This window comes from Anomaloglossus baeobatrachus, chromosome 4 (genome assembly GCF_048569485.1).
Source record: "Anomaloglossus baeobatrachus isolate aAnoBae1 chromosome 4, aAnoBae1.hap1, whole genome shotgun sequence".
NCBI lineage: Eukaryota > Metazoa > Chordata > Amphibia > Anura > Aromobatidae > Anomaloglossus > Anomaloglossus baeobatrachus.
The window spans coordinates 308,834,566-308,861,892 of record NC_134356.1 but is presented as its reverse complement, the minus strand read 5'-3'; the positions used below and the strand labels follow the sequence as shown (position 1 = coordinate 308,861,892).

Below are 27,327 nucleotides of genomic sequence, written 5' to 3'. Positions count from 1 at the left end.
CAGCGATGATCGGAAGGAAAAGACAGAGGAGAGAGAGTGCAGGACGCGTCGCAGGGACCTGTAAGTATAATGGCAATGTTTATTAACTGTATGTGTAAATGTATAATGTGTTTGTATGTATTTGTTTTTGCCTGCCATTGTTTTCAATGGGGTTCGAAGGTGTTCGTCAAACGTTCGCCGAACACACCCGCCGTTCAACGAACCGATCCAAACCCGAACACTAGGGGGGTGGCTCAACATTAGTGACTACCTCTTAAAGCTCATCAAGAGAATGCCAAGAGTGTGCAAAGCAGTAATCAAAGCAAAAGGTGGCTACTTTGAAGAATCTAGAATATAAGACATATTTTCAGTTGTTAAGTATTTCATTCCACATGTGTTAATTCATACTTTTGATGCCTTCAATGTAAATCTACAATTTTCAGTCATGAAAATAAAGAAAATTCTTTGAATGAGAAGGTGTGTCCAAACGTTTGGTCTGTACTGTAGGTGAATACATATAAAGAAGCCTCCTACTCACTTATTAATTGATGGAGTGTGTATGTGCATGTAACGTAATGAGTGTATTTATATACTCACCTACTGCCAATCTTCTGAGGGACTTCACCGCTCTCCAGTATTTTGGTTCACACTACACTCTGTTTGGGCCAGAAGTCTCTTTTAGGCTATGTCCACATCCTGCATTCTTGTGGTAACATAAAAAATGCAAAAAAGCATGCGTTTGTGATGCATTTTCTTATCACTGTGTAAAAAACACAACAAGAATTGACATGCTGTAGTTTTGTGGTCACCACAAAAATGCAGCAAAACAAAAAAAACTGTGCACAGCAAATCTGAAATCCTGCAGAACAGTGTGATCTGGAGATACTGGAGAGTGGTGACATCACTGAGAAGAGGAGAAAAACAGTGCTGGACACCGGAGAGAGCAGCGGTTACATCACTGAGAAGAGGAGAAGAACAGTGCTGGACATCGGAGAGAGAGCGCAGCGGTGACATCACTGAGAAGAGGAGCAGAACAACACTGGTCACCAGAAAGAGTGCCGGTGCTGTCTCTGAGAAGAGGAGCAGAACAGCACTGGACACTGGAGAGAACAGCAGCAGCTGAGTGTATTATCACATCACAGTACACTCCATATACACATTACATCAATATAGTGGGGGCTTGACTGCGGGTTCATGTCACCCGTGGATGGAGCAGCATGTATCAGACAATGGCTGTACGATGTACACCAGACATGTGTGACTCTAACATACTGTGGAGATTCAGAGATATACAAACTTCAATAGGTGTTGGAGTCTGAGCCGCATTATATACTAGTCGTACAGCTGTGGCCTGGTGGTTTCTCCCTGTTCACGGCCAGTGACTGACAGGTCTCTTTCTGTACAGAATATTTTACACCTGTCAGTTACTGGCTGTGAGCAGGGAGAAGACACCAGGTCACGTTCGTCTGACTAGTATTACATGCGACTCAGTCCCCGACAGCTATTAGTGTTTGTCTCTGAATCTCCGCAGCGTTTTAGTGTCAGACATACCTGGCGGAGATCGTACAGCCGCTGCATGGTACAGGCTGCCCACGGCTCAGGAGTGTCAGCTATCAGGTTCTTTTTAAAGGAGTTGTCTGAAATAATACATATACTGTAAAGAAATTGTTTGGCAAAAGGATCTAATGAGGGTTACATTTTTCAAAAAATAACTAAATTATTCACACCTGCAGTCAGGGTCAGTCTGGCCCGCCGGGGTAGCGGGGAATCCCCCGGTAGGCCCCGGGTCCTCAGTGGGCCCCTGTGCCTTATATAGTGCGGGGCAGTGTATAGCGATGCGGGGCCGCCGGTTTCTCAGTGTCGGCGTTATGTGCAGGCAGACTGGGCAGGGCCCCCACGCTCCGATGGGCCCCCCTCCCAAGCTTTGAGGGCCCCCAGCCTTTCAATCACAAACTGCAGCGATAGCATAAGTTCTGTACTATCGCTGCAGTTTCCGCGGCTGCAGAAAGACCTGTGCTGACATCACAGTCATGTGATATCACCGTAGGGCCTGCACTGCGGAAGTCCCAGGCCTGTACATATCCGGTTTACGGGTCCTGGAGAAATCGCCGCTATTCAAATGTATGCGTATCTTTCAGACGCACGTAAATTTGAACAGTGCGGCCGGTGTTAGGACTGAGGAGGAGGAGCTGCTCCGCCCCGCACCGACACAGCGGCAGTCATCACACTGCCGCCAGAGCAGTAGAGAAGAGGACGCGCAGGGCTGAAGGTAAGCGCTCAGGAGGAGCCGAAGAAAAAAAAAATATATATTTTCTCACCTCTTCTCCTCGTTCCCCCGGTGCTCCAGACCGCAGGACACAGACCCCTCGGTGATCCCGTTCTCTGCACAGAGCCGTCGCTAGAGGTGACTTCATGGCTTTACTGCAGTTAAATGCTTTACGGCGCTGGAAAGCATTTAAATGCAGTAAAGCCATGATGGCATCCTGTGGTGGCGGTTCTGTGCATCGGACGAGATCATGGAGGGGTCTATGAGCCTGCGGACTGGTAATGTAAGAACCCCGCAGGAACGGAGGACAGGTGAGAATAGTGTGTGTGTGTGTGTGTGTGTGTGTAAACAACGGCATAATAGGGGACTGGAAAGAGGACATTAACAAAGGATGGGGGGCCCATTCATACACTACACAAGGATTGGGGGCCCATTCATACACTACACAAGGATTGGGGGCCCATTCATACACTGTACAAGGATGGGGGGCCCATTCATACACTGCACAAGGAAGGGGGGGCCATTCATACATGGCACAAGGATAGGGGGGTCCATTCATACACTGCACAAGGATAGGGGGGCCCATTCATACACTGCACAAGGATGGGGGGCCCATTCACACACTGCACAAGGATGCGGGGCCCATTCACACACTGCACAAGAATGGGGGGCCCATTCACGCACTGCACAAGGATGGGGGGGCCCATTCATGCACTGCACAAGGATGGGGGGACCATTGCTACACTGCACAAGGATTGGGGGCCCATTCATACAGTGCACAAGGATGGGGGGCCTATTCATACAGTGCACAAGGATGGGGGGCCCATTCATACCGTGCACTAGGATGGGGGGCCCATTCTTACAGTGCATAAGGATGGGGTCCCATTCATACAGTGCACAAGGATGGGGGGCCCATTTATACCGTGCACTAGGATGGGGGGGCCCATTCTTACAGTGCACAAGGATGGGGTCTCATTCATACAGTGCACAAGGATGGGGGGGGCCCATTCATACAGTGCACAAGGATGGGGGGCCCATTCATACAGTGCACAAGGATGGTGGGTCCATTCATACAGTGCACAAGGATAGGGGGCCCATTCATACACTGCACAAGGATGGTGGGTCCATTCATACAGTGCACAAGGATGGGGGGCCCATTCATACAGTGTACAAGGATGGGGGGGCCCATTCATACAGTGCACAAGGATGGGGGGCCCATTCATACAGTGAACAAGGATGGGGGGCCCATTGCTACACTGCACAAGGAAGGGCACATTACTACAAGGGGGCACATTACATTTTATTGGGGTCTAGTTTTATTTCTGAAATTTACCTGTAGCTGCTGCATTTCCACCCTATATACGGTAATTTGAGATGAGGGGGCCTTGGTGGGGTAGGAGCGGTATTACTTTACAAGTGACATTATGGGGCAGTGGGGACTTTATGGGGAAATGAGGATCAATATGAGGCAATTAGGAAGGGAATTATGAAAGGCAGCATAGTATAATGAGGACTGGGGGGGAATTTATGGAGAGAGATATTATAGAAAGGGCAAGTTTTGGGGGTACATTATGGAAAGGAGCAGTTTGTGGCCCTATTTTGGAGAGGAGAAGTGTGTGGGGGGATATTTTGTGCAGGAAGCAATTAACAACCCTTCTGATTCCACTTGTTCCCCCAGATATTAATAAATAAAAGGGGCCAGAATGAGGGACATACGTTATTGGTTTATGCTGGCACGTGGGGCATAATTACTGTAGGGGCACATTAGGGGAGATTATTACTGATGAAATATAGGTTAATTTTGAGGATACTGTCTTCCATGGGGGAACAAAATTCTGATGTAGTGTAGAAATTGGGGAAAATGTGTGGCATGTGCTCTGTGAGACAGTGTTCGGCTATAGGTGACTGTGTGTTATTTTCTGCAGAGTTATGTCAGGGCAGGAAGAAGTGATGGCGGTCAGCACCGGATGAAGAGGAAAAGCGAAGATGAATAACCTTAGCTAGAGACGTCACTGGTTAGTCAGAGTATTACATGTACACACACTATACACGGTATACAGAGCTCCTGTGTATAATGTCATCGGTGATCACTGTATTACCTGTACACTGACACTATATACACAGCTCCTGTGTATAATAGCACTGATGGTAATATTAATGTTATTAGTATTGTGGTTTTTATTCATGATCATTTATTGTACTATTCGTCACTGTGTAGTAGTAATATGTGGTCTTGTCATGGTTTTGTATTTGTCTCTTGTATGTAGTATTATTTGGTAGTCTGGTCATGTCATAGTGTTGTGGTATTTCTCCCTTGATTGTGGTAATATTCGGTTACTATGTGGTCTAATTATGGTGTGGTGGTATTACTCTTGTATGTGGTTGTGTTTGATCACTATGTATTGTTAATATGTTATCTGGTCATGGTGTGGCGGTATTTCTCTCTTCTATGTGATTGTATTCGGTTACTATGTGGTTTTAATATGTTGTCTGGTCATGGTGTGGTGGTATTTCCCCCTTGTATGTGGTAGTCTTGGTATAGTGGATTGTGATGTGTATGGAGGTCACTTTTTCTCTCTGTCAATATGGGGAAAATTCTTTATTTCCAATAGTTTAAATATTTGAATGTTTAACCCCTCGCTGTCCTGTGACTATTGCACTGTAGCACATACTGTATGCACTTACAGAGGTTCGCCAGTGAAAACAAGTAATTCCCTCTTCTAAGGCCACACACACACACACACACACACACACAGTATTTAGTGAGTTTTTTACCTCAGTATTTGAAGCCAAAAACAGGAATTGTAAAATGAGAGGAAAAGTATAAAAGAAAGATGGGCACCGCTTCTGCATTTTTCACTCACTACTGATTTTGGCTACAAATACTGATGTAAGATGCTGACCAAATACTGTAAGTGTGAACGTGGCCTAAGCATGTGATAACTTATTCATCTGTTGGGGTCTGATTGTTGGGACCTGCACTGATCGGCAAAATGTGCAACTTTTATCCCCATTATACTGGAGTTCATGTCCGACTCGACCCCTGACCCATTCATTCCCTCAGTGGCTGTGAGCGCTGTGCTTGTTTTTATCTGACCACCCCAAAGAGGATGACTGGAGCTGCGGTCACACATCCCACCCCAAAGAGGATGAATGGAGCTGCGGTCACACACCCCACCTGCCGCTGCATTGTATAATGGGCATATAAGTGCCCTGTCAGGGATAACAGTTCCTCATTCTTTGAGTGCTTTCCACTGTTCTGGTTCCACTGATCAATAAGTTATCACGTACCGAACCTGAGGATCGGTGATCACTTGTCACCAAAGATCCCAGTACTGCAAACTACTGTAATTGTACATTAGTTATTGTGTGTGCACAATATAGATGTGCAGGAGCCACCTGTGCTTTATAATCAGCGCTCCACTATATCGGGCCTATCCGCTAATAGGTATTTGCATGTAGCTGTAGGGTGGGCCCCTAGAGTTATTTCCCCTGGTGGGCCCCAGACACCCCAGTCCGACCGTGCCTGCAGTTACCATTCTGGATCCAGCACAGGCCATCCTGTGATCTCTGCCAGCATTAACTACTGAGCTTGCTGAAGAGACCTGAGTAGTCTGGAAAGCTTGCTATTATTACCATCTTTTCAGTTAGCCATTAAAAGGTATCAACCACTGAGGACTTCAGTTCTTTTAAACAATTTTTTTTATCTCTACTGGCTAACACGGTACAAAGATATATTTTACCAGCATTAATTATGTCACCGTTCTACCAGACACAGGACTGCTGCAGCTTGTGACAGGCTGCAGCGGTCAGGTGACTTGAACTGCAGGCATCACAAGCTGCAGCGATCCTGTACCCTATAGAACGGTGACATAATTAATGCTGGCACAGGTTGTGCCATCTCTAGCCAATGTAAACAGAAGTATCGGAAACAGCGCTGAAGCTGCAGTACGATAGAAGGATGGCAGGACTGTTCTGTGTTATATTCAGATGGTAAATATAGAACTTATTTATTGTTTAGGTTTCGTAGTTGTGTCCTAACCTAGTAATAAACAGGACAATCTATATGCTTCCATCATTTGGTGTAGTATGAAAAATGGGGGGCCCAGAAAGATTTCTTGCCTAGGGGCCCCCTGCAGTCTGTGTCCGCCCCTGAAGCAATACACATAGTGTTACAGGGCTAGCACCAATATTATTTATTATTGCCACTATGCATGCTTGTTAACAATGTAATATGAGCTAACACTGATATTAATTATCATTATCAGATTTGACTAACAATAATTAATATATGATGCAACGCTAAATGCTATCTTTTCCTTTGCTATATATAATATACTAGCTGTACTACCCGGCTTCGCCCGGGTTAATAACTGCTGTTAACAAAATAGAATGTATTAACAAAAATGTATTCTGCACACAAAAACCACAAAACAAATAGATAGAAATGTACCGTATTTTTCGGACCATAAGACGCACTTTTTTCCCCCCAAATGTTGGGGGAAAGTTGGGGGTGCGTCTTATGGTCTGACTATAGGGCTGCGGCTGGGAATGAGGGTGCTGCGGGTCATCGGGGGCACGAGCAGGCAGCAGCAGCGCCTGCTCGTGACCACGTGGGCCCGCTCATTACATATGCACGCCCATCCTCCCGCCCATCTCTCAGCGCTGAAGCCGGCACTGACAGGTGGGCGGAAGGATGAGCGGGGACGCGCGCATAGTAAAGAGCCGGCATGATCACCCCTGGCAATTACAGCCTGGAGTGATCATGTGCGGCTGTATTCACTGCTCTCCGCGCGTCATTACCAGCGCGGGGTGCAGTGAATCAGTGCACTCACCTGTCCCCGTGTGTGGAGCCGCCCCCCTGCTGCACGCGATGACTTCCTGTCTGTGCCGGTCAGCTGATCTGTGCTGAGCTGGTCAGCTGATCGGCACAGACAGGAAGACATCGCGATGTTGCAGGGGAACGGCTCCACACACACAGATCAGCGTGCCAGAGAGGAAGATGTGATCGGTGCTGCAGGGAGTGAGGAAAAGGTGAGTATAAACGTTTATTTTTTTCTCTGTGCTATAGGATACAGGCCATATACCAGGATGGTATATGAGCACGATGGGAGTATATGAGCAGGCAGGATGGGGGGGCATGTAAACAGGCTGGATGGGGGGGCATGTAAACAGGCTGGATGGGGGGGCATGTGAACAGGCTGGATGGGGGGGCATCTGAACAGGCTGGATGGGGGGGGCATGTGAACAGGCTGGATGGGGGGGGCATGTGAACAGGCTGGATGGGGGGGGCATGTGAACAGGCTGGATGGGGGGGGCATGTGAACAGGCTGGATGGGGGGGGCATGTGAACAGGCTGGATGGGGGGGTATGTGAACAGGATGGATGGGGGTTTATAGCAGGATCATATACAAGGCAGGAGGATCATTACCAGGATGGGGTACCTTAGTAGAGAATTTGGGGACATTACCCCCATAACAGTGTCAGCAGCAGATCCTCGCCCTATAACAGTGTGTCATGACCACATTTTTTGCTTAAAGTTTTATTTTCCCATTTTCCTCCTCTAAAACCAGGGTGCGTCTTATAGTCCGGTGCGTCTTATAGTCCGAAAAATACGGTAATTATAATGTCTGTCTCCCCCTCTGTATATATCTCTGTCTCTCTCTTTGTCTGTCTCTTTTCCTGTCTGTCTCTTTCTCCATCTGTCTCAATCTCGTTCCCTGTCTGTCTATCTATCTCTTTCCCTGTCTATATATCTGTCACTTTCCCTGTCTGTCTCTTTCCCTCTCTTTCCCTGTCTGTCTGTTTCCCTCTTTCCCTCTGTCTCTTTCCCCGTGTCTGTCTCTTTTTCTGTCTCTTACCCTGTCTGTCTCTTTCCCTTTTTTCCCTGTCTGTCTGTTTCCCTGTGTCTGTCTCTGTCTCTTTGTCTGTGTCTGTCTCTTAACCTGTCTCTCTCTTTCCCTCTCTTTCCATCTGTCTCTTTCCCTGTCAGTCTGTCTCTTTGTCTGTGTCTGTCTCTTTGTGTCTGTCTCTTACCCTGTCTATGTCTGTCTCTTTCCCTGGCTGCATTGTGACACACCAACATTCCATATAAGGGCATGGCTGCACATTCTTCTGAAGTTCTGGCTGCACTGTGGCTCCCAGCTCCATTCGCTTTAATGGAGGCAGGTTTTTTGGAAAATAACTGTAAAGAGCGGGGTTAAAATTTCCCCTCAAAACATAGCCTATGACGCTCTCGGGGTCCAGAAGTGTGAGTGTGCAAAATTTTGTGGCTGTAGCTGCGACGGTGTGGATGCCAATCCCGGACATATACACACACACACATTCAGCTTTATATATTAGATATACCCTCGGCGACTAACTAAGATGAAACCGTGTACTAATAAACAAAATTTATTAAACACACCCAAAAGTCTACAGTATATACAAATTGCTATTCGATACCGCACAAAAAGCATAATTCACAAAACCCAGAATATTCTATGAATTCCCACCAATGTCACACATAGACAAGTGTCCTCTCAATGGTCCTGTCACTTGCTGTCCCTATGGAGCTAAAGAGGTTAATATACTCCATGACAGAAATTCTGTCGCTTATCCATGTTGTGCAAATAAAAGCTTATAACCTGACTTTAAATTCATCCATTGGTTTTATAAATTACTCTTTTGAAAGCTGAAACCATCCCAAATTTGGTTTAGGTTATGAAAATAAAGTTGCTCCAAAGCTACTTGGTTCAAGTAACAGTTTTGTGGTTAAAAAAAAAAATGTATTCATGTCTCAACATTATCAACCTCTGTGGAACCCCTGGGGGCTCAAGGGGCTCACAAACATCTAGATAAATTCCTTCAGGGGTCTAGTTTCCAAAATGGGTCACTTGTGGGGGAGTTCCATTGTTTAGGCACCTCAGGGTGTCTCCAAATGCAACATGATGTCAGCTAATGATTCCAACCAATTTTGCTGTCAAATGGCGCTCCTTCCCTTCTGAGTCCTGCCATGCGCCCAAACAATTACTTTCCGCCACATATGAGGTATCTGGGTACTCAGGCAAAATTGCACAATACGTTTTATGGTGCATTTTTTCCTGATACTATTGTAAAAGATAAAGAAAACCTACCTCATTCAAGTAACTTCTGTGAAGCTCCTGGGGGTTCAAAAGGCTCACCAAACTTCTAGATACATTTATTGAGGGGTCTAGTTTCCAAAATGAGGTCACTTGTGGGGGAGCTTTATGGTTTAAGCAGCTCAAGGGGTCTCCAAACCTGACATGGTGTCCGCTAATAACTCCAGCTAATTGTGCGCTTAAAAATTCGAATGGCGCTCCTTCCCTTCAGAGCCCTGCTGTGTGCCCAAGAAATTGATTTTTACAACATATGGGGTATCATCGTACTCAGGGAAAAAATGCACAATAAATTTTATGGTGCATTTTTCCTGATACCCTTGTGAAAAAAAGCTACCTAGTTGAAGCAACAGTTTTGTGGTAAAAAAAATTTTTTCTTTTCATTGCTCAATGTTATAAACTTCTGTGAAGCCCCCAGGTGTTCAAAGTGCTCACCAAACATATAGAAAAATTATTTGAGGGGTCTAGTTTCCAAAATGGGGTCACTTGTAGGGGAGCTCCATTGTTTAGGCACCTCAGGTGGTCTTCAAACCCGACATGGCGTCCGCTAATGAGTGCAGCTAATTTTGCATTGAAAAATTCAAATAGCGCTCCTTACCTTCCGAGCTCTGCCGTGAGCCCAAAAAATTGATTTTTACCACATATGGGTTAATAGAGTACTCAGGAGAAATTGCACAATCAATTGTGTGGTGCATGTTCTCTTTTCTCCCTTGTGAAAATGCAAAATTTTATGGCTAAAGTAACATTTTTGCGTTAAAAAGTACAATTTTCATTTTTTCCTTCCACATTGCTTTGGTTCCTGTGAAGCACCTGAAGGGTTAATATACTTCTTGGATGTGGTTTTGAGCAGTGTGAGGGGTGCAGTTTTTAGAATGGGGTCACTTTGGGGTATTTTCTGTCACTTAGGCCTTTCAAAGTCACCTCAAATGTGATGCGGTCCCTAAAAAAATGATTTTGTAAATTTTGTTGAAAAAATGAGAAATTGCTGATGAACTTTGACCCCTTCTAACGAAAAAAAAAATGTTTAAAAAATTGCGCTGGTGTAAAGTAGACATGTGGGAAATTTTATTTCGTAACTATTTTGTGTGACATAATTCTCGGATTTATGGGCATAAAATTTCAAAGTTTGAAAATTGCAAAATTTTCAAAATTTGCACAAAATTTCCAAAAGTTTCACAAATAAACGCAAAAATTATCGGCCTAAATGTACCACTATCATGAAGTACAATTTGTCACAAAAAACACTGTTAGAATCGCCGGGATCCGTTGAAGCGTTCCAGAGTTATAAACTGTCAAAGTGACACTGGTCAGAATTGCAAAAAATAGCCCGGTCATTAGGGTGTTTTAGTGGCCGGGGGTGAAGGGGTTAACTCCACATCTTAAACGTTCACTTTTCTGCCAGCTAAAATAACCCATTCATTTGTAGTGGAACTGTATGGACTCTGTCTGGATTGGGGACAGAATCCATAACTTAGACAGAATCCAAAATGAGGGAACATGGCATGAGAGAGAAAAAGTTGTAAACTGTATCAAATAATAAATATTTTATTGGTATATAGCAATCATTTTCTTAAAATAGTTAAATATCATCGTGATATTCCAATGAACATTACTTATTTTGATGCCATGAAGTGCACAGTAAAGCGGCTTGGAATAATTAATTTAAAAGGAATGCTATTAATCTCAATTAGGATGCATCTCATTAAGAGGCATTGACCGCATAACATTTAGAGATTAAGGGCTTACATTTTTTTATTGTTGCCTTCCTGAACATAATTACTTATATCCAAACACTAATTAAAACTACTTTAATTGTCACCAAACATTTCAGATATACCTTACAAAATCATGTTACTAATGTACTGGGGTAGGGCCATGATCTTCAGCTTCCAGACAGTTTAACCATTTTCTAGATGCTTTTAGGAATAGAAACCTGATCTAGGAAATTCTGAAAATGTTGCAGAGTCATCACATGCAGTCATTCGGCTATAGTGAAGATAGAAAACCTTTCATGTTTGTTTTTGAGCGAAATACACTAATATGCCATTGGAACTCCAAATTAATTAGATTTGTTTTACAAGCACTTGGGAAATCAATCCAGCACAGCCTAGTATGGTGTACTGAAAGTTTGATTTATTACATCATGTGACCAGCTTATATAGTATCCCAAACAAAGAAGTAACTATACACCAATAAGAGCCGCAGGTGTGTGTGCAGAGATGTGAAACTTCCCCAGCCATCAGTATTAGCTGAACCCTATTACATCAGTTACAAGACAAGATGCTTTCTATGCAATACAAAATGTTTTGTATTTTCTAACAGGGATTACTTTTACTGTTACTTTCCAGTGTATTGCCATCATGCAATTCAACAGGGCTCCTTTAAGGTAGTATTATTAGGGATGGCAATCAGAGATGAATATATCATTGGTGCATCCTGTGGAGCTCCACAGAGGGCCAAAAAGTATGGGGTCCATGTCCACTTCCAAAAAATCTGTAATTGTGGCTTTTTATTAACTATTGGATTGCAAAGAGGTCCTGTCTACTATTCTTACACCAGGGCCGATTTTTGTCTCTGTCCATCAATTCCGGTAATAATTCTAAGGTGTCAAACAGTAGCACAATTAGTCACTCTTTCCATTGTGCATGTGTATATGTACAACTTAATATTAGCACATGTAAAGTTTTTCCCTCAATGTACCCCAAACTGCAAGTTCACAAAGTTAAGCCAGTCACTAGCAGACACAGACAGAAGAGGGCCCTTGTGCTTGAACAGTATTTGCACCCTTTGCAGCCCAGGAACCCATCATAATGTAAACCCCCCCCTGCTTTGAAGGTAGAAATGTGCCCCCTTACCAATTGGGCCCCTGTATGGCCACACAGGTTGCGCCAATGACATGTCTGCCCCTGGAGCCAGTGATGGATCCTCTTATGAATATGATATGTAACAAATCTAGGCTTTTTATTTGGAATACTGCCATGTGTTATACATTGAACCTTGCACTGAGGTCTTCATTATTCGTGATGTCAGATGTAATGAACTCGTTGTGATAGGGACAAAAACAACATTTTACAGGTAATATTGAATTACAGCATCTCAACTGTATGAGCATTCTAGAAGTTGCAGAGTTCACATTCTTGCCAAGTTTCAAAAGACTCCATACAAATAAATGGAGATAACCAAACATGTACGAAAATGTCTCAATGAGCTGCAATGAGTGACGGATCTCTATTCTTGAGATTGCATGCTGTGGATCTGCTGTAAATATCTGAGATGGAACAACCTCTTTAGATGTAACTCTAAGGATAGTGACAGCAAGGGCTGTCACATTCACAGCAGTGATGGCACACTTATACCTCTTGTTGATGCTTGGCGGCAGTACTGGTAAGCATTTAACAAATGTTAGCCAAAATGTAAAGGGCTCAATTCATGAAGATTTGGGTTTTGCACAGTAGTCTTAATGATCAAGCATGAGATACACCTAATTCATTGAGATGTGCATGCCACTTTATGAAGTAGGCGTACCTTACAATTGGCATGCGCCATAACCAGAAATGGTACTTCAATCAGGGACAAGAGTAGATTTCTGGATAAATTTACACCGTTAAAGTGGTGTTAATTTTCATGAATTAGACAGGTGGCTTAGCCACTCCCCGTCTCTTTCGTGTTCCTCCTTTTTGGCGGAGCTGACCGGGACAGGCGTGAAGACCCCAAAAGTCACAAAACTGGCCAAAACACCTTGCAGGGCCAGAGTTTTAAAAAATCTTCCAATAGGGTACTTCTCAAGTTTCAGAAGTTACATTTACAAATATAAAGGTATTGATATAGTCACATTAGTAATATCTTTGGTACTAAGGAAGTTGCTTATGCTAAAAACTCTTATGTTTCTTTCCTCACTCATTATTTTGGCAATCTGTAGTATATTACCTGGTAGTGTCTCGGGATGAGAACATTGCTCATATTTTATTAGATTGCAGGAAACAATTTGGATGGCAAACAAAACATAAAACAAGTGTTGTTTTAGTAGAGAACGATTTGTCTGTATGCATGGTCCCTCAGGACAGGTTGTTGGCTCCATGAAAATACAAGGATGCCTATGCAGTGTCTAACTTAACGTAGCTCTGTTTCCAAATGCTATCGGTGATAAATGGAGGCTGTTGGTTGTATTATGGATACTTGGACGTTTTATAGTTCTTAAATGAATATCATTCTGGCCAGCAGCAAGACATAAAACTCCATATTAGTGTAGGAAATAACAAATGAAACAGCTGGTAGGCTGAAGAGAAAATGCATGGAAACACGAACAGAAACTCTTACAGCTTCTAAATCAATAGATTTTTAAGCAACCAATGTGAAAACACAAAATGGAAATATAAATGAGCCCGTATATACAGAATTATGAATTTATGAAGAGTGTAAAAAATGTGAACATTGTTGGCACAGTCTTAATATTTCATGTATTACCATATTATGACTTGTCTGACTATGAAACAGAGCAAAGTAGAATATTTTCATATTTGCTGGATTTTAACATTATATTTCTGAAAAAATGAAACTGAATAGCAACTTGGCAAACCCATAATTCTGCCATTGCAGACACAATTCTATTTTATTTTCGCTCTACATAGAAGTCAAGATTGATATGTACACCAGCCCTATTGGTTAACCCTAACTAGTAAGAAAAATAGTGGAGGAGAGTTACAAAGAAAAATGTGGCAGAATTCTTTCTCTCTTTGCAGCACAAATAAGCAATAGTATATGTGTAAGACACATTTTGTTCCTCACTTAACAAATGGGCAAGTAGGGGCTTGGGTTTATAAAGCAAAATGCCATAATTGCGCCAACATTTTGGCACAAATATTGGTGAAATCAAAGCCAACCAATAGGTGGTGTTATCTGAGACTAGACAATCTAACAATACATCAAATTTAGCATCCACCATTCCAGCATATGTCATAAATTTATCTTAGGCTGGGGTTAGATATGCGTATAAAGAATCGCTCCCATTCTTATCCAGAAAAGTGGGCCAATTTTTTTTTATATTCTCTTGCGAGCGAGCCCTTATTGTCAGACCATCTAGTCTAAAGCCCGCTTTACACGCTGCAATGTATCTTACGATGTGTCGGCGGGGTCACGTCGTAAGTGACGCACATCCAGCATCGTAAGGTACATTGCAGTGTGTGACAGCTACGTGTGATTGCGATTGAACGATAAAACGTTCATCGCATACACATCGTACCTTTCTCTAGAATTGCACGTCAGATTGTTCATCGTACCCAGGGTAGCACACATTGCAGTGTGTGACACCCCGGGAACGATGAACAGATCTTACCTGCGTCCTGCGGCTCCCGGCCCACAATGAGGAATGAAGGAGGTGGGCGGGATGTTTATATCCCACACAGCTCCGCCCCTCCGCTTCTATTGGCTGCCTGCCACGTGACGTCGATGTGACGCAGAACGTCCCTCCCACTCCATGAAGTGGACGTTCGCCGCCCACATCGAAGTCGTATGGAAAGTAAGTACGTGTGACGGGGGTTAATCGTTTTTGCAGCACGTGCAACAAATTGAACGTGCCACACATACGATGGGGGCATTGCAAATCGCATACGATATCGTATGCGAAATTGCAACGTGTAAAGCAGGCTTAAGATTACACTGTCTTAATATGAGACAGGATGAGTAAATAAGGACTACACAAAGCACTATAAGAAGTCTTATGTATTGGTCATCACTAGTGAAGGGCGGCCCCGGACTGTAAAAGTCTTGATCCGCATGTTTTTAAAAACACCTGAACACTGACCCCACACCTGTAGTTCTCCATGAACTTTGGGCAAAGATCCAGGTTTGGCAACTCAATAATTAATAAAAACAAATAAAGAAAAAATAAAAATAAGGGAAAAGCAGGTGCATTATACTGTACTTACCAAGTTTCTCGCGCGACTGTAACACTGCTTCCAGGCCGCTCACACTACTTCTGGGGCCGCTGATTAACCTCATGCATATGCACTGTTTCCCCCACCCACTGGCAGTCCCCGCATCTCTGGTTGCAGTCAGACAAGCCCCCATCCTATGTGACAGCTTGTCTGACTGCTTGCAATCACAGATGCTGTGTGCGTACCTATAGTGTAAAAATAAATTAATGCCCAGCAAAGATAAAGTATACGGCTACAAGCTGCAGCCCCCAGCCTTGTGCTTATCTGGGCTGTGTATGAAAATAATAGGGAATGCATGCGGCTTTTCTTTTTTTCAATATTTAATTAAATATTTTAAAAAAAGGACCCCCATTTTGATACGCAGCCATGATACAACTGACAGCTGTGGGCTACTATCTCAGGCTGGGGAGATTTATACTTATTCGGCCTCCCCCCAGCCTAAAAATAGCAGCCTACAGCCGACCAGGATTGTCACATCCATTTGTTTTTGCATTTTTATTAGCTATTTTCTGCATTTTAGATAAACTTTTTCTATTAAATTTACATCTAAATATGATGTCCATTTATTCATTTTCATTTGCCAGGTAAATGTTTTGTATACCATTATGCATTAATGAAATCCACTTTGGTCATTTTCCCAGTGACAGGCATAGCGAAAATCAACATCTGACCATTTAAAACCATTTAAAAACAATGTGTGATTTTTTTTTTTTAAAGGTGCTTACTATATTAGAATTATAGGAAGAAGAATGCAGTCCAGAATATACTGTAGTCCACTTAGTTTTTTGGAAGATTAATTTTTTCCTAATGTAGACTTATGTCTGTGATTTTATTCTCCACAGCCCCTACATTATAACTGAGTTCATGGGCATCAGGAATGAGAGCTTTATGAAGGTTGCAGCAGTTGGAACATGGATGGGAGACTTTGTTACAGCCTGGATGGTAAGACTATGTTTTCTCATTTGTCATTAAGATGTGCCAAAAGATTGCTTGAGTGGATATCACAACTATCACTAGAATAGAAATTCCCTTTCTGTTCTGCTCTGTATGGCATATGTTAATCATTAGCATGTATAAGCACAGTAGGATTTCATACTCTTCTATGTGTACCATGGTAAGGTTCTTAAAAACACCGACCTTAATCATAACTGTAACACATGCTATGTGCATGAGGCCCCGGGTTTTAGCTCAAGCTCCTCCATCGATGCCATTTTATTACAAATTATTAACAGAAGATGGACAAAAGTGGAGGTACACATTAACTTCAGATAGATTACATTATAATTTATCACTATATGCAATTGCGTGCATGCTTTGACTTTTACAATATAACTTAGGGCCGCTTTACACGCTACGACATTGCTAAAGCGATGTCATTGGGGTCATGGATTTTGTGACGCACATCCGGCCGCATTAGTGATGTCGTTGCTTGTGACACCTATGAGCGATTTTGAATCGTTGCAAAAACATTCAAAATCGCTAATTGGTGACATGGGGGTCCATTCCGAATTATCGTTTCAGCTGCAGGTACGATGTTGTTTGTCGTTCCTGCGGCAGCACAAATCGCTATGTGTGACACCACAGGAACAAGGAACCTTACCTTATTTGCGTCCACCGGCAATGTGGAAGGAAGGAGGTGGGTGGGGTGTTACGTCCTGCTCATCTCCGCCCCTCCGCTTCTATTGGCCGGCCGCTTAGTGACGTCGCGGTGACGTTGCGGTGACGCCGAACGCACCTCCCCCTTGAGGGAGGGATTGTTCGGCAGTCACAGTGACGTCGCTGAACAGATATGTGCGTGTGACGCTGCCGTAGCGATAATGTTCGCTACGGCAGCGATCACCACATATCGGCCATACGACGGGGGCGGGTGCTATCGCACTCGACATCGCCAACAAATGCTAGCGATATCGCAGCGTGTAAAGCGGCCCTAAGAAATAAGAAATTTACTTGAATCAACAGTATCCCATGCACCACTCCACCACCAAAAAAAGGCATGGATAAGACCAAGATAAAGTAAAAGATAAATCCTTTATTGGTGTCCATAATAACAAGATACTAAAAACAGGTACAGAAAGTATTATTAAAAGACATGGGGCTGCACTGGAACAATAGAGCAAGGCATGGGCACCAAAGTACCCGGTGGCCACAGTAAACTGTATTGAAGTTAATTAGTTACTAAATGTACAACAATTAATTACTTTGTAATAACTAAACAAGATAAACCATAGGCAAGCTTGAAAGAAATGTTAAACATAAAGGTCAATTTACAGAATGCTCGCCATGCCAGACACACGTTTCACATCACACATGCTTCATCAGGAGTCAGCAGTTAGCCAATCAAGTTACGATGAGTGTTCAATTTGGCCTTTGTTATTATTGCAGCGGCACTCACAGGAACACAGCATTTCTCTTGATCAGAGCGATGCTGAAACATTGCACTGATGAGGAGAAGCAATCAGGCAGTGCAGGCATAAAGTTCCCTAGGGGAACTAGTAAAATGAATAAAAAATGTAAAAAAGAGTTTTAAAAATATGACCCCCCCCAAAAGTTCAAGTCACTCCCCTTTTGCCCCATTGTAAATCATAACAATAATAATAATAGTACGCACATTTGGTATCGCCGTGTTCAGAAATGTCCGATCAATAAAAATATTAAATCAATTAATCTGATTGGTAAATGGCATAGCAAGAAAAAAAATTCCAAATCACATTTTACTGATTCCTGCAACATTGTATTGAAATGCAATAACAGGCAATCCAAACATCGCATCTATCCAAAAATGGTTAAATTAAAAATGTAAACGCAAGATGCAAAAATAACCCATCACTGAGCCCCAGATCCCGAAAAATGAGAACGCTATACGGGGCTGGGAAAATGGCGACAAAAGCACTACTCTTTTTTTCGACAAACGTCTGAATTTTCTTTCACTACTTAGATAAAAGTCAAAGTATACTTGTTTAGTATCTAAGAACTCGTACCGACCTGGGGAGTCATATTGCCAGGTCAGTTTATCAAAATAGTGAGCACGGTAAATAAAGAAAACAAACCAAAAGCAATTGTGCAATAGCACTTTTTTTGCAATTTCACCGTAGTTGAATATTTTCACCCATTTTCCAGTAGAATATTTGGAAGAATGAATGAAGTCATCCAAAACAACTACTTGTCCCTCAAAAAATAAGCCCTCATAAGGCTATTTTGACTGAAGTATAAAAAAAATATGGTTCTTGGACGAAGGGAAGGAAAAAATGAAAAACAAAAATGGAGAATCGCCCCTAGTGTGAAGGGGGTGAGTTGAGGGTGCCAACAATTTTGTCCATCCTATTTTTGGAGTATTTTGTGAAATTTCTCCGATTTTTGTCCCTTTTGTCTGTTTTTGGGGGGGGTGTTGTTCCAATACACACAAAGGAAATAAGCATGTATCACAAAATATGTATAATTTAAATAATTTTCTGGGAGAAATACTTCATTTTCTGGAACAATTTCAAGGGTGCCAACACTTTCAGCCATGGTTGTAGATAGATTTTAGATAGTTAATAGATAAGAGATAGACACACAGACAGCACATTTATTCTCACTTACAGGTGCATCTCAATAAATTAGAATATCATTAGAAAGTTTATTTATTTCAGTAATTCAATACAAAAAGGAAACACATTATATAGAGTCATTACACACAGAGCTATTTTAAGTGTTTATTTCTGTTAATGTTGATGATTATGGCTTACAGTCAATGAAAACCCAAAAGTCATTATCTCAGAAAATTAGAATATTTACCACAAAACAACTGCAAAGGCTTCCTAGGCGTTTAAAATGGTCCTTTAGTTTGGTTCAGAAGGCGCTACACAATCATGGGGAAGACTTCTAACTTGACAGATGTCCAGTTGGCAGTCATTGACACACTCCACAAGGAGGGTAAGCCACAAAAGGTCATTAATAAAGAAGCTGGCTGTTCAGAGTGCTGTATCCAAGCATATTAATGGAAAGTTGATTGCAAGGAAAAAATATGGTAGAAAAAGGTGCACAAGCAACCAGGATAACCGCAGCCTTGATATGATTGGTAAGAAAAGGCCATTCAAAAATTTGTGGGAGATTCACAAGGAGTTTACTGTTGCTTTAGTCAGTGCTTCAAGAGCCACCACACACAGACGTATCCAGGACCTGGGCTACAACTGTCGCATTCCTTGTGTCAAGCCACTCATGACCAATAGTCATCACCAGAAGCGTCTTACCTGGGCCAAGGAGAAAAAGACCTGGACCGTTGCTCAGTGGTCCAAGGTGTTGTTTTCAGATGAAAGTAAATTTTGCATTTCATTTGGAAGTCAAGGTCCCAGTGTCTGGAGGAAGAGTGGAGAGGCCACAATCCAAGCTGCTTGAGGTCTAGTGTGAAGTTTCCACAATCACTGATGGTTTGGGGAGTCATGTCATCTGCTGGTGTAGGTCCACTGTGTTTTATCAAGACCAAAGTCAGCGCAGCCGTCAACTAGGAAATTTTAGAGCACTTCATGCTTCCCTCTGGCGACAAGCTTTTTGGATGTGGAAATTCAATTTTCAAGCAGGACTTGGCACCTGTCAACACTGCCAAAGGTACCAATACCTGGTTTAATAATCACAGTATCACTGTGCATTATTGGCCAGCAAACTCACCTGACCTAAACCCCATAGAGAATCTATGGGGTATTGTCAAGAGGAAAATGAGAGACACAAGACCCAACAATGCACAGGAGCTTAAGGCTGCTATAAAAGTAACCTGGGCTTCTATAACACCTCAGCAGTGCCACAGGCTGATCACCTCCATGCCACACCGCATTGATGCTGTAATTCATGCAAAAGGAGCCCCAACCAAGTATTGAGGGCATTTACTGTACAGACCTTTCAGTAGGCCAACATTTCTGAGTTTAAAATCATTTTTTTCAGTTGATCTTATATAATATTCCAATTTTCTGAGATAATGACTTTTGGGTTTTCATTGGCTGTAAGCTATAATCATCAACATTGACAGAAATAAACACTTGAAATAGATGACACTGTGTGTAATGACTCTATATAATATATGTGTTTCCCTTTTTGTATTGAATTACTGAAATAAACATTTTGATGATATTCTAAGTTATTGAGATGCACCTGTATGTAGAAGCCTTTTCCTGGGGTTTCAGCAGAGCTGTGGGTGTTCAGCAGCTTCGTATTTCTTTCGTCCAGTCACATGACACTGTCATGTGACTCAAAGGTCCTTGCAGAATCTTAAAGGGAATCTGTCACCAGGTTTTTTCTCCTCCGTGTGAGAGCATTTAGAGACAGAGATCCTGATTCCAGTGATGTGTCTCTTACTGAGTTGTCATTTTGATAAAATCAATGTTTTTTCTGCTGCAGATCTACTAGTTATACAGAGCTCATGAATATGCTGGACTACCTGGCAGCAGGCCAAGTTGTCCTCTAATGATAATCTATTGCTGATTAAACAGTGATTTTATCAAAACTACATTAAGCAGCTCGGTAAGCGACACATCACTGGAATCAGTGTCTCTGTCTCTACATTATGCTGGTCTCAGCTTAGTTGGCAAAAACTTGGCGACAGATTCCCTTTAAGGCTTTCCTGAGACTGAATAGTAAAGAAAGAAGCTTTCAGCTCCATGTTCCACTATTCATTTCAGCAGTCTGTCCCTGCTAACAGCTGATTGGCCTGTTTAGGCCAATCAGCTGAGTCTTTTAACTGCTGCCTGCACTATGTGCTGCATGGGTGGCTAAGCAGGAGACAGTGGACTGGTGTGGCCGAGACTGGGTGTGGCTTCAGGGGGCAGGTCTGGCAAAGACTGGGTGAAGCTTAAGGATGTGAGTCTGGTAGAGATTGGGTGGGGTTTTAGGGGGCAGGTCTGGTAGAGACTGGTTGTGGAATCAGGGGGTAAGTCTGACAGAAACTTTGCATACATTCAGTTGTGATGTTACGACCGTTCTCTGCCACGCAAGTAAACACTAATTTGGGTATAAGCAGCTCCTCCAAAATCACGAGAGCTGGTCACTAGTGATGTGCGAATAGTAACTATTCGTGTTTGGATAATGCTTCCCGAATACCGAGTACTATTCCAGTATTCGTCACAACAAGAAAAATGCTCAAGTTTCCCATTGACTTGCATTTGGCTTGTTATTGGTGATGAATACCGGAATAGCACTTTGGGATTCATGAAGAATAATTTGTACGCGAATAGTTACTATTCGCCCATCACTACTGACATGACTAAGGGCGGCTTTGCACACTACGACATCGCAGGTGCGATGTCGGTGGGGTCAAATCGAAAGTGACGCACATCCGGCGTCACTTGCGATGTCGTAGTGTGTAAATCCTAGATGATGCGATTAACGAGCGCAAAAGCGTCATTATCGTATCATCGTTGCAGGCTCCGACATTTCCATAATGCCAGTGCCGCGACAGGTACGATGTTGTTCCTCGTTCCTGCGGCAGCATACATCACTGTGTGTAAAGCCGCAGGAGCGAGGACAATCACCTTACCTGCCGCCGGCGGCTATTGAAGGAAGAAGGTGGGCAGGATGTTTACATCCTGCTCATCTCCGCCCCTCCGCCGCTATTGGCCGCCTGCCGTGTGACGTCGCTATGACGCCGCATGACCCGCCCCCTTAGGAAGGAGGCGGGTCGCCGGCCAGAGCGACGGTCGCAGGGCAGGTGAGTGCACGTGAAGCTAGCGTAGCGATAATTTTCGCTACGCCAGCTATCACACGATATCGTACCTGCGACGGGGGCGGGGACTATTGCGTGCGACATCGCAGCATCGGCTTGCGATGCGCAACGTGCAAAGCCCGCCTAAGTGTGGTATCTAGGCAATGGTGCAGAGTGCTGATAGGCAGTATATTACAAACTGTCAGCATTCGGCAGCCTAGGTACATGCACAAATTCTAGAAGAAAACTGAACAACCCCTGTAATAAAGGATTTATCTTTTGCTATACTTTTTCTTGGTCTTTTTTCCTGATATATAACATACAAAACTCTTTTATTAGTAATGTTAAGGTTATTTTACAGGGGTGCATATAATGCTTATAATGAAAGGTGATCTCCAAGTTTCATTGCTCATTAACTATCATTTATGGCTTTAAGGGTGCTTTACACGCTGCGACATTGCTACCGATATATCGTGGGGGTCACGTCGTTAGTGACGCATATCCGGCGCCGGTAGCGACATCGCAGCATGTGACACCAAGGAGCGAAGATCAACAATCGCAAAATCGTTCAAAAACGGTGATGGTTGACACGTCGCTCCTTTCTTTAATATCGCTGCTGCCACAGGTACAATGTTGTTCATCGTTCCTGCGGCAGCACACATCGTTACATGTGACACCGCAGGAACGACGAACATCTCTTTACCTGCGTCCATCGGCAATGCGGAAGGAAGGAGGTGGGCGGGATGTTACGTCCTGCTCATCTCCACCCCTCCGCTTCTATTGGGCGGCCGCTTAGTGATGTCGCGGTTAACATGAGGGAGGGATTGTTCGGCGGTCACAGCGACGTTATTGTACAGGTATGTGCGTGTGACGCTGCCGTAGCGATAATGTTCGCTACGGCAGCGATCACCAAATGTCGCACATACGGCGGGGGCAGGTGCTGTCGCGCTCGACATCGCTTACAATCACTAGCAATGTCGCAGCGTGTAAAGTACCCTTTAGTACCCCCCATTCCATAGAATTTACACTACTGTGAGCACTATGAAAGGTTTACCCATCGAAAATGCTGCATTAAATCATGGCATCATCATAAATAATGGAGTTAATGACAAGCGATTTAGTTTTTTTTATCGTTGGAGACCTGACATTTTTACACTGGGCAATAATCAGGAACAAACATTTGTGTACTTTTCACCTCATATAAAAGGCCCATAGGACATACATTTAGTTCTATACTTATTTCTACCAAATTGGTATTTTGACATAAAAGAAAAGGCGAGTTTCAGATGCAGGCAAACCTATTACAGCAGGTATGGAAATGAGGAAATGAGCGGTGGCAGATGGACCTCATGTGCTGTCAGATCATATACATCGACCTTTAATTTATGTTGTATAGTTAAGTTTATCAGATGTTCTCTTCTAGCAGCACCACAGATGGACTCAAAGTTTAGCATAAAACTTTGGCTGCAGTTAATATTGGTCCCTATGTCGGATGTGCAGTGGAGGGAGCTGATCTTGTCTTGTTGATTCTCCTGCAGTTACTCTGATTGCTGCTATTTGATTAAAGGTTATGAAAACAAATTCTGCACAGGGAGCAGGGATCAGATGAAAGAGAACCTGCCATGTGTTCTCGCGGCATAATTTACTGGCATAAATGCCAAATTAAGCTTTTCCCCTTGAAATATTTCAGACTGATTTGACTTAGGAGTATATTTAATTTACTTTTGATATTTTATGTCACCTATCATTTATCTGGAAATGTCCAGCTGATATACCGCTTTCTATAAAGCAGACAACTTCAGACTTTGACAAGCAGTTCCATTTATACCCAATACCCAAATATGATGACGACACAGAAGTAGTTTTCCCAACTTCTATGTTAAGATTTTTTTTTTAAATAAATTTTATAAATCTCTTCCAGGGCCGTTATTTTGGCTATGTTCCAATAGCTGGTTTGGTTTATAACGATTGGTGCACTTTTTTAAGTGAAGAAAATAATAATTCGATCCCTTGCTAATTTTGTAAGTTTGCCCACTGTCAAAGACATGAACAGTCTATAATTTTAAGAGTAGGTTAATTTTAACAGTGAGAGATAGAATAACCAAAATAAAATCCAGAAAATTACATTGTATACATTTTATAAATTCATTTTCATTTTCCAGAGAGAAATAAGTAGTTGATTCCTCTGGCAAACAAGACCTAATACTTGGTGGCAAAACCCTTGTTGGCAAGCACAGCAGTCAGATGTTTTTTGTAGTTGATGATGAGGTTTGCACACATGTCAGGAGAAATTTTGGTCCACTCCTCTTTGCAGATCATCTCTAAATCATTAAGATTTTGAGGTTGTCTTTTGGCAACTTGAAGCTTCAACTCCCTCCATAATTTTTCTATGGAATTAAGGTCTGGAAACTGGCTAGGCCACTCCATGATTTTAATGTGCTTCTTTTTGAGCCACTTCTTTGTTGCCTTGGCTGAATGTTTTGGGTCATTGTCGTGCTGGAAGACCCAGCCACAACCCATTTTTAATGTCCTGGCGGAGGGAAGGAGGTTATCGCTCAGGATTTTACGGTACATGGCTCCATCCATTGTCCCATTGATGTGGTGAAGTAGTCCTGTGTCCTTAGCAGAGAAACCAGCCCAAAACATAATGTTTCCACCTCCATGCTTGACAGTGTGGATGGTGTTCTTTGGGTCATAGGCAGCATTTCTCATCCTTCAAACATGGTGATTTGAGTTAAGGCCAAAGAGCTCAATGTTTGTCTCATCTTACCACAACACCTTCTCCCAATCATTCTCAGAATCTGTGTGTCAGAATCAGACTGTGCGGTCAGACACATCTGTGTCGCCCACCTGCAACGGTCGCCCCAGGGACACCACTCCACCTCCGGAGACGCCACAGGGTCCTCACTTTGGCATCTCTGGCCACAGGTATGTCAGGTTTATTTATATAGGAGTCGTGACGCCACTCACGGTTTGCGGTCAGGGATATGGGTGACCGCCACTGCAGTTTTAATGAGCATCTGAGGCTGATGGAGTCTGCAGTCGGATGGTGTGGCCGCCCGTGAGTGAGGCTGGCCTCAGGAGCTCGGGTGTGTAGAACAAGAGGTCCCAGAATAACTCGGTCTCAATCCAAGATGTCTTTCAATTGTTCTTTACTCACTTTTGATATTATCGTGAGGTAACCCGAGCGATGCTGAGATAAACCAGGTGGAACCAGGTATCCTTTAGGCTGGTCTAAGGGTAACCGTTAACTCGCCTTCCTAGCACTTCTTGTTTCAGATAACCCCTGACTTGAAGTACCGTGGGGTTCATCCAGGGAAGTCGCTGCTGCCTTTTCTCTCCTTTTTGGCCCGTTTGCCGGCAGCGTGGACCAAGGAAGATGGCTCCAGGCTCAATCCTCCTTATGGCCCCCTTGTTGCTGCTGAGGCTCGGACTCTAGTTGGTTGGTGTGGGACTTGCGGCTCCCCCCACCGGCAGGTTTAGCAGATCAATAAATAGACATCTAATCTAGGGACCTGTTCCCTGTGCGTGCCTAGTCACCAGGAGTCTTCGTACTCGACCAGCTGACTTCCTCAGCGTCTTTCTGACCGACTTGCTAGTAACCGTTCTCCCCCGCCAACGGCTACTACAAGTGCAGTGTCTGACTAGCGTGTCAGCGCGCGTCTCTCCTTCAGCAACCCTCCTTTTGCGCCTTCTGCTACCAGACTGACTAACTCCTCCTACTTTCCTTACAGCCACTGCCACCTTAGCTTCCAGCCCCTCCCTTACACCCCTAGATGAGATGTGGAGGAAAGCCCCCTCTTGGGTCTGCCCAAGGGTCCCCTCTAGGGTTTGGGAGGCCTGGTTGCTATGTGTCTGTGCATACACACCCTATTCCAGCCTTTAGGATTACCTGAAAGTACTGCCTCCAGCATGGGTGCAGTACTCAGTGGCGCCTGACCAGGCAGGGGCGCCACACATCCATTACACAGTACATAGTAGGGACACATACACCATGTGCAGAATTATTAGGCAAGTTGTATTTTAGAGGATTTTTTTATTGTTGATCAACAACTATATTCTCAATCAACCCATAAGACTCATAAATATCAAAGCTTAATATTTTTGGAAGTTGAGGTGGTTTTTTTTAGATTAGACTGTTTTAGGAGGATATCTGTTTGTGCAGGTAACTATTACTGTGCAGAATTATTAGGCAACTTAATAAAAACCAAATATATTCCCATCTCACTTGTTTATTTTCACTAGGTAAACCAATATAACTGCACAAAATTTAGAAATAAACATTTCTGACATGCAAGAACAAAACCCCCAAAAAATTAGTGACCAATATAGCCACCTTTCTTTATGATGACACTCAGCAGCCTACCATCCATAGATTCTGTCATTTGCTTGATCTGTTTACGATCAACATTGTGTTCAGCAGCCACCACAGCCTCCCAGACACTGTTCTGAGAGGTGTACTGTTTTCCCTCCCAGTAGATATCACATTTTATGAGGGACCACAGGTTCTCTATGGGGTTCAGATCAGGTGAACAAGGGGGCCATGTCATTATTTTTTCATCTTTTTGACCTTTACTGGCCAGCAACGCTGTGGAGTAGTTGGATGCATGTGATGGAGCATTGTCCTGCATGAAAATCATATTTTTCTTGAACGATACTGACTTCTTCCTAGACCACTGCTGGAAGAAGTTGTCTTCCAGAAACTGGCAGTAGGTCTGGGAGTTGAGCTTCACTCCATCCTCAACTCGAAAAGGTCTCACAAGTTCATCTTTGATGATACCAGCCCATACCAGTACCCCACCTCCACCTGGCTGGCGTCTGAGTCGGAGTGGAGCTCTCTGCCCTTTACTGATCCAGCCTCTGGCCCATCCATCTGGCCCATCAAGAGTCATTCTCATTTCATCAGTCCATAAAACCTTTGAAAAATCGGTCTTAAAATATTTCTTGGCCCAGTCTTGATGTTTTATATTATGTTTCTTGTTCAAAGGTAGTCGTTTTTCATCCTTCCTTACCTTGGCCATCTTGGCCATGTCCCTGAGTATAGCACACCTTATGCTTTTTGATACTCCAGTAATGTTGCAGCTCTGAAATATGGCTAAACTGGTGGCAAACGTCATCTTTGCAGCTTCATGCTTGATTTTCCTCAATTCATGGGCAGTTATTTTGCGCCTTTTGTGCCTAACACGCTTCTTGCGACCCTGTTGGCTATTTGCCATGAAACGCTTGACTGTTTGGTGATCACGCTTCAAATGTTTGGCAATTTCAAGACTGCTACATCCCTCTGCACGACATCTCACAATTTTGGACTTTTCAGAGCCCGTCAAATCTCTCTTCTGACCCATTTTGCCAAAGAAAAGGAAGTTG

The 27,327-nt window shown here is 43.3% G+C and overlaps 1 protein-coding gene across 2 annotated transcripts in view; it reads left to right on the top strand.

The window, feature by feature from the left end:
- TMEM117 (transmembrane protein 117) overlaps positions 1-27,327 on the top strand; it is a 478,554-nt gene that overhangs the window by 183,358 nt on the left and 267,869 nt on the right. For both annotated transcript variants that reach the window (XM_075344967.1, XM_075344968.1), the window contains exon 4: positions 16,139-16,238. In XM_075344967.1, the coding sequence (XP_075201082.1) occupies positions 16,139-16,238 (100 nt within the window). The remainder of the gene's footprint in view (positions 1-16,138; positions 16,239-27,327) is intronic.